Below are 8,756 nucleotides of genomic sequence, written 5' to 3' on the forward strand. Positions count from 1 at the left end.
TGATAAATGGAAAGAAAATAGGAACAAAACTGTACTTACCCATTTGCCCTTGTCTTGCCAATAAATCTCGCTGCACAGTTTTTTCCTATTTGGACTTGCCACACAATTTTGAAACAAAGTTGGCTACTACAGTAGTCAGTTCATCCACAACAAATATATGTGTATGTATTTGGTTTTAAAATAAAATTTGGTTTGAATTAAATTTTATCCACCAAAAAAATATAGCTGCACCTATTAGTATTGAAAGTAGCATTTTTTTAGTTAAATCATTTGGCTTTAAAATATAATAATATGGAAATATATTCTCGAAAACTAATTTAAAATTAGTTATAGTTTCTTCTAGTTTTGAATTAGGTTCTTAAGCGCTTTTCTTTTTTATTATGTCCTTTTAGTTTGTCCGGTTATACCACTGTTATATCTGAATTAACAGTGTTAACAATTTTGTTAAAATGTGTTGATGTGGCAAAGAATTGGACTATTTTTACTCTAATAGCTTGGATCTTACTCAGCATTTACGGACAAAAATTTTTTGTCACGTCTTAAGAGAAATTTTTTGACTAGAACGTCTAAAAACAAACTATTATACGATTTATGGACGTTCAATGAGTTATTGACTTGATGTATTTATTTTATCTTTCCTGAATCAATAGATTAAAAAAAATGGATACAGAGAATCACCCGCCGGGAAGCAAAATATTATGTTTAAAAATTAATATAATACTCCTCCAGTCCTAAATATAAGACCCTTTTCGTAGTATAAATTACACTACAAAAGGGGTCTTATATTTAGGACCGGAAGAGTATATCAAAATGATTAAGAAGCATGAAATCAATTTTTTTTTTAAAAACTATATTCTCCCCAATTCTTCATCATCTACGAGGCATATCTGCAAATCAAATGGTTGCACAATAAACCGGAAGCTTTGTGAATCTTTGAACCATGCCTTTAAAGGTTGAAGGTTGATAGTTATGATGACCTAGAAGCTTCAAATCCGCATTGAAGGAGCAATGATTGACCAATCTCAATTATCTCCCTTTTTTCTTCCTTCTACAAGTAGAAGTGGGAATACTGGCTGGTCTTGAAGCTTCAAATAGACATTGAAGGAGTAATGATTGACCACCCTCAATTCTCTCCCTTCTCTCTTCCTTCTACAACTAGAAGTGGGAATACTTGTAGGTCTAGCCTTATAGGGCCGGCTCTGTAAGGCTGAAATCAATATATCTATTAATACTCTTCCACTAAAACCACGACTCAGATGGCTTATATTTTAGCTTAAAACTCATTTTACTATTCATAAGAGATATCTGGCTTCATAATAATTTTATTGGGCTTTGTGTCATGCGGCTCTCAAATGGGGCTACGTGTTGTGGATACAACTTGAAAATTTGAATTTGAATTTTGAGCCGTATCTGATTTCTCAGTCTCAATATTCAACATTAAGGCCCTGTTTGGATGACATAGCAAACCATGGTTTGGAAGGTTTGAAAATTTTGCCTACCTATTTGGATGACATTTGTGCAAACCATTTGCACAAAATGTCATCCAAACAGGTAGGCAAAATTTTCAAACCGTGGTCCAGGAGAAACCATGGTTTTATTAGAAGCAGAAAATAGTCACTTTTGCATAGAAAAATTTGCAACAAGTCGGGTGATAATTGAAGGCAACAGTCATTGACCAAAAATACCCTTCTTCCTTCGCTTCGCTGGCCGACACTTTGGAGTGATTATTCTCTCTTCACCCAGCTCAAATCTGCAATTCAGCTCGACTCTTCACCCTTTCTTCATCAGCTTGCCTCTTCATCCTTTTTTCATCAAAAATTTACTCAGCTCGGCTCTTCGCCCTTCCTTCGTCGTTGCTGCTCTGAATTTCTACACTGATGAGATCATCCTAGGCTCGCGAAAATAGGGGCTGGTTGTGTGTTTCTCGGCTCGCCAAAACTATATCAAGCGTTGGGTCATCCGATCCATCCATCCTCGATTTCCAATCTTCGTTGTTCAGTTCGTCCGGTCAGGTCGCTGTGTCTAGTTCGGTTGGTCAGATCTTGCACTTAGGTTAGCTCTCTCTTGTGATATTAAAAATTTTGTTCACTCATGCATTTTCTCCATTCACAACCATCATCAATCTATCATCTGAATTGTAGCTCCCTGCTTGTGGTTGTGGCTCACTCCCTCCTCTTCATATCTTCATTGCAGCATTGAGTCATTAGTGATGAATGCGTTGGCTGTTTTTTTAGAAATGTGGCGTTGTTGAAAATTTGTTTTGGCTTTAGTATTTTCACTGTCATATGTTGATTTGGAATGATTTGGCTGTAGTGTTCTACTATCCTCTTCGAATTGTAGCTCGGTTTCCTGGTTGTGGATCTGTTTGTTTTGCAAACTTCCTCCCACTTTTGTTTTTGAATTTGTTCAACTAGCTTTTTCCAAAACTGACCGGCATGTTGTTCGAAGGAATGAGATCATTATTGCTTGCTTTGGTTTCATAGTAGCCTGATTTTATGAAACAAGATCTGGTTCTGGAGGCAAGGGATGTATCTGGTGATATTGTTTTGGAGACGAGAAAGCTTGCGAATTGAATTCTACTTATATAAATTCAATGCAAGTTCTTTTTCCTCTTGTTGCTTGGCGTGGGATTCCTTTTTTTTGTCTAGATTCCCCCCAGAGAAGAAGCCTGTGAAGTCGAACTGTGTATTGGGACTTTTTTTTTTGTTTCTTGGATAGTACTTCAAGTTTATGATTAGTTAAATTAATTAACATTATTTGTCAAGAGTTGATCTGATTTGGGATGAGATAAGAAATGCGTTGTCCTGTACTATTGTATTAAGGACTTTGATAGATTTATGGCCAACTTTTGAGAGTGAGGAGAAATGGAATCACAACTCAAATCCATGTATATATTGAAGGAAGTGATTTGTATTTTGGTCAAAGGTTTATGTTGCTAGTTTTTTCTATTTTCGGTTGACAAATCCGATAAGAATATAATTTTAAAAAATATTATGAAAGGCTTGTGCAACATGTTATTTCTTTAAAACAATTATATGCTTTATAATATTATTGCGTTCATCATGAACATTTGTATTAATTACGCACATGAACGAATTTTTTTTCAAATGTATTCGTAATACACAATTATTTCAAAGGTTAAGTACAATATGATTTATGGTGCATGATGGTTCAAATATGGTTTTTCTTATTATTTTGTCTTCCAATTGTCTTTCTACAACAGTTAAGAAAAAGGAAAAGTATATATAATTATTTAGTTAGTTTTGATGTTTTAAAAGTTAGTATTTTGAAGCAAAAATAGATAATGAAGTTTAGAATAGGAGGGGGTGTATTTTTTCCGGCCATTTAAAATTAGAATTTTCTTGTGTTTGTTAATTTTTGTCGCGCTTGGTTTGGTAGAAAGGAATTGAGATTTAAGATGTGGTCAACTTTTTCACCTATTATAGTAAACAATATGATTTTCGTTATTTCATATAATTTTGGGTTGATTAACTTGTGATGACTAAAGAGCTGTAATTGTGCTATAGCATAATGGGTAAGGATACGGTGAAAGCTTCCTGGGATCTAAGAACTACAAAAGTGTTTATTAACCTGTGCATTGAACTTGTGCAACAAGGAGAAAGAAAAGGTACAAGCTTAACAAAGAAAGCTTGAGATATTCTTGGTGATAAGTTTACTACCAAAACTAAAAGAGTGTACGCAAAACCTCAATTTAAGAACAAATATGATTCCCTGCGAAAGGAGTGGCAGACATAGGATAGGCTGCTTCATGAGACAGGTTTGGGATGGGATACTGAAAGGAATACTGTCAGTGCAACTGATGATTGGTGGGAGAAGAAAATAATGGTAATTATTGAACCTTTTGATCTTACATTTTCTTTGCCTGTTAATTTTTTTTGGTATATTTACTGTGTTTTGAATATTTTATGATATTATTAGTATCAAATGTACAGGAAGTTCCAAACTACGAAAAACTCAAAGAAAGAGGACTTCACTTTAGGGATCAATTAACTCAATTGTTCGGGAGTGTGGCTGCAACTGAACCACAAACATGGGCACCTTCTTCCATGACACTTCCAAGTGAAGGAACACCCAATGAAGATTTGGAAGAAGGGTCCGGAGATAGTGATGAAATTTTAGGTGCGCCAACTGGTATAATTAGGGAATTTAACTCAGTAAACTTCAATGACAATAGTGGAGGTAGTGGGGGCAACACTGAATTGAGGCAGGATAACAATGGTTGGGGTACAAGCAGAGGTGGGAGTCGACCTAGTAGCTCACTAGGGGTCAGAAGGAAGAGTGAAGTCATCAAGAAACGCACATCTCCCTCTATGAAAATAGCGGATGCACTTAGCAAGATTGCTGAAACAAATATTTCTGAGGCTGAGCATAGAAATGAGGTCATTTCACGAGTAGAAGCTAGAAGGTTGGAAGAAGAAGTGCGTGCTTATGAGATTTCAATTAGGGGAGTCCTGTCTCACCTCAAAACAATTCCTAAAGTTGTTAGTGATCCTGATTTCTTTAGACGGTGCCCATAACTCCTCATGGAACGGCCAGAGGCACAGGAAATGTATGTAGCTCTGAAGGATCAAAAGGAACAACTTCTCCCCATTTTGGAGCATTACACTAGGGATTTATGACTTGTTTATTATATTAGATAGTTCCTTATGTGTATCGTTTTATATGACTAGTGGATTGTTGTATGAATCAGACAACTCTGTAACTTTTATAAATGTTTCGTAATTTCTATGTAAGGATTCTAAACTTTATGTGTATGTGCACATGATAAAACGAATATGGATGCTGAAATTAAACTTGTTGAAGAGCATGCTAAGGGATGAAAAAAAAAAGGTTAACAAAGTTGCAACATTGGTCAGTGCATACGCTACTTTGAACTTGTGTAAAGAGCTTCGGTATACAAGTGCTTATACAGGCAGCTTATGGGTAAGGGACATTTTAGATGGCAATCCCAGTCATTGTTATAACATATTTAAGATGGAACAAGGTGTGTTCTTAAGTCTGGTAGAACAATTGCAACAGCATGGTCTAAAAGAAACTAAACATATAGGGATACATGAATCCGTTGCAATGTTTTTACATATCATCCACTAAGTAGCAGAATGCAACAAGAAAGATTTCAACATTCAGGGGAGACAATTAGTAGACATTTTCATAATGTCTTAATGGCATGCTGTCGACTTGACATGTCTAATATCAAATCGAAGGATCCAACATTTCGGCATGTTCATACAAAAATTCGGTTTGGTAAATACTGGCCTTTTTTTAAACATGCTATTAGAGCAATTGATAGGACACATGTTTCCTACGTTGTCAGTGCAACAGATCAAACTAAATTTATTTATTTCCTTTTATCATAGATTGTAATATGTAGTTACAAGAAAACCTATTACAAATGCTCTGTATCGATGTATCATCTTAATTATTATGACACTTCTTTATTTATATTCCTTTTATTAATATTATACCTTATATTCTCACACCAATTAGTACTTACTTTAATAATTAACAAATTGTTTTAAGGCATGTTTATTCAATTTTATCAAACAATATCATCCTATTTCTTGTTTATAATCTTCATGAAAATACATAATTTTCTGTTTACAACAATATAATTCACCTTCTCCAAAAATATTTTTACTCTTATATTTCATGAATATATATATACATGTGGTGACAATTAATTAATTAATTATATTAAACATCAGAGGTAGTATGTTATTACAAAAACTAGTTGTGAAAAAATATTATGGGATTTCATATTTAAAATCTTTAAAGAAAATTAATATTTTTCTGTTAGCAAAAAAGATTCATTTTTCTATAAACATTTAATATTATGTTTTATAAATATATATACACATATTAATTATTTATTAATTATATTATCTTATATATTATTACTTATGTTAGTAAAAATTATTTCATTAACAATTTTATTTCTTCAAATCAAAATATATTATAAAATCTATTCTTTATATAATTATCATATTAACTTATATCCTTTTTGGTAATTTCTACGTGTAAAAAGTACTTGTTGTAATAACTATCCAAACACTCTCACTTCTCAGAATCACTTCTTCACAAAATCTATTCTGTTCGGAATCTATTCTCCAAACCATAGTTTGGTTTCATCCAAACACCCTTAAAGTCCCTTATCCTTTATCCCGTTTCTCAGCCTTCACTGTAAAAATCTCTTCTTCCACCCCGACTCTTTGTCATGGGTTCCTTCATCTTCTTCAATGTCCCTCCTCTTCGGTGATGAATCAATCTTCTTCATCTTCACAGCCTCCTTTATTTACAAGTTGCGGCGACGGGAAGGGAGTGATGAAAGGAAGAACTTGCACAAACATTCTTCCTTTTCTCGTCATCACAGTAAAAGCTTCTTCTTCTGCCCCCGGCTCTCCGTCATCGGTTCATTCATCTTTTTCAGTGGCCTTCGTCTTCGACGATGAATCAGTCTTTTTCATTTTCATAGCCTCCTTTTTTTTGCAGGTCGCGGCGATTGGAAGGGAGTGTCAGGGGCGAAAAACTTCACAAATATTCTTCCTTTTCTCGTCATCGATGCGAAAGCGCGAGTTTATTGGTCAACTCCTCATTTCATTGTTCCTACCTCTTGTCTTCTACTCTATATGTGTCGGTATGTTCGAATATTCTCCTTTCTTCTACTGAAATGTTTAGTAATGTTCAAGCTTCTTCCTTTTCCCTTGTGTGTGGCATGATACTTGGCTAGCGCTGCCCTTTTTTCAAAAGAAACTTATATATTTTTTCTTTTCCATATCTGCAGAGCATACACTTGGTTTTTGTTCTGCTGACTGTTGGGGCTTTCTCTTAGACGATGTCGTAGCAATGATTCATTTCTAGAAGCATAGTGATTATCTGGCCACTGGAGACTAAGGAGGGTGTCCTGTGATAATTTAAAGAGATAATAGCGACATCGTGAGTACTTATTTTTTTCCCTTTCAGATTTCATTTTCATTTATTCGTGATCTTATATTGGAATCCAAGTGACCATTTGACTCCTGTCGTTCGTGTAAATATTGCACTAGAGCTAAAACTTTAGATGTGCTCATCACAATGCGTCTGATTGTGATATTCCGTGTCCTTTTCTATTTATTGAATCCTTTTCTACTAATTGAAGCTGAAACATTTGACCATGGTATATTGCATAAGTTTTTCTTATGAAGTATTATATGCTTCTTTGAGCTTCAATTATGGTAAACAGACTTTTGCAAACTTAGTTCAGCCAGTTGCTTCTATTCTTTCCTTTTTTTCTTTTATATGATGGGAATAAGAATATAGCGCTAATTAATAGCCCTACTTTTTAAGTTGAACCTGTCCTTGACAAGATACCAAAGCACATCTAAGATCCAGTAGTCAAAAGTTGAATACCGTCTATCTCCAATTCTCTTAATTACAATTTATTTGCAACCCCAAGGCATGGTTGGTTTGTGTTTTGTCCACATTTCAAGCTTTAAATGCTTTTGTCTGAGGGAGTGTGCTAGATATTATAGCAAAATTTGTTCATGGCCCTTGGTTATTTCCATCCTTGATTTAATCAATATCATCACCACTAGCCTTATATCCAATTTAACGCCTTCTCTTTTTTTATTGCCATGGCCACGTATTCAAATGCATATTGCCTGTTTCATGTGTGAGTGAATTCATGAATCAACATATTTGATATTCTGTTTTACCTCTCTTAATTTTTCCCCTAAAAAATTATGTTTACTCTATACAGCACAGCAGTCAGATTTTAAGTTTGGCTCTTTGAGTTGTTTGTCCATGTGAACTATCATTATTTACCAACCATATTATAGATGTTTTTACATTTGTTTTCTCGCACCTAAGAATTCTCTACTTTCCCTATGAATTGCTTTCTGAAGTGGCAGCTGGTAAAAAACAAAATTGTTGATTTTGACTCTGTTTGCAAAGTTATCTTATTTGTTATCCTATTTTGTTTCTTAAAAATATTTCATGACATGGCAGGGGTTCCTCAGAAGTTACTGTTGATGCAGTGCCTGGATTAACTTAGCTTATGCATATGTGCGTGATGAGATAGAATTGTGGGTGTGCATTCTTTAGTAAATGACTAGACGAAGGTAAGTTACCTCTGCAGCTATCAAGAAGCAATTGAGGATATTACCAAAAGGATGGGAGCTGGAATGGCCAAATTTATTTGCAAAGAGGTTCACCATGCATCTCTTTTGTTCTCCATATAGATTCTAGATATTTCATAGATATGCTAGCTTAGTTCCACTTGATTAATTCATCTCTTTGACAGGTAGGATATTATATTCATTTTACTATTCCCTTAAACCTGGCTAGAAGGATAAATATTAGTGTTTAGATTTAGAGGAGATTATTTTTTCCCAAAATTTTTAGTTATCCCATCCCCGCTCATTTTGCTATTACCTCAGTTCACTGTGTCAACAGCTTCCTGGCTTTTCTCTTTTGCATACTTGCAGACTGCAATTCAAGTCCTCCTTTTCTTTGTCAAATTTAACATCTCAGTTTCCGCCATGTCTTAAGGACATTGATCTTACTTCCGTTATTCTCCCATAACTGGCTCCCCTTGCATTTCCTGATGGTGTCCACTTCTGTTTTTTCCTTAGCCTCTTTGCCTATATTTATTGTTGTGTGTTAAAGGATATTGTGACCATGGGTTGGGAAATCTCTGGTGAAATGCATGAGATCAAGTGAGGAAGAAATTGAGTGATCTTTTTTTTTTTTTTTGTGAT

At 34.6% G+C, this 8,756-nt stretch overlaps 1 protein-coding gene across 2 annotated transcripts; it reads left to right on the forward strand.

Annotated features, from left to right (window-relative positions):
• The first annotated feature begins 6,243 nt into the window (after positions 1-6,243).
• Positions 6,244-8,067, forward strand: LOC114725903 (uncharacterized). 2 transcript variants are annotated; one of them, XM_028912467.1, is made up of 3 exons: positions 6,244-6,390; positions 6,511-6,655; positions 8,005-8,067. In XM_028912467.1, exons 1-3 carry the CDS (start codon positions 6,258-6,260, stop codon positions 8,048-8,050), a joined length of 324 nt encoding a protein of 107 aa, XP_028768300.1. In that variant the 5' UTR covers positions 6,244-6,257; the 3' UTR covers positions 8,051-8,067. The 2 variants fall into 2 exon arrangements, with proteins under 2 accessions (XP_028768300.1, XP_028768301.1); XM_028912468.1 differs by lacking the exon at positions 8,005-8,067 and adding an exon at positions 6,803-6,849.
• Positions 8,068-8,756: the final 689 nt, after the last annotated feature.

The sequence above is a fragment of the Neltuma alba genome, unplaced genomic scaffold (assembly GCF_004799145.2).
Source record: "Neltuma alba isolate B1F8T4 unplaced genomic scaffold, ASM479914v2 tig00012299_pilon, whole genome shotgun sequence".
NCBI classification, from domain to species: domain Eukaryota; kingdom Viridiplantae; phylum Streptophyta; class Magnoliopsida; order Fabales; family Fabaceae; genus Neltuma; species Neltuma alba.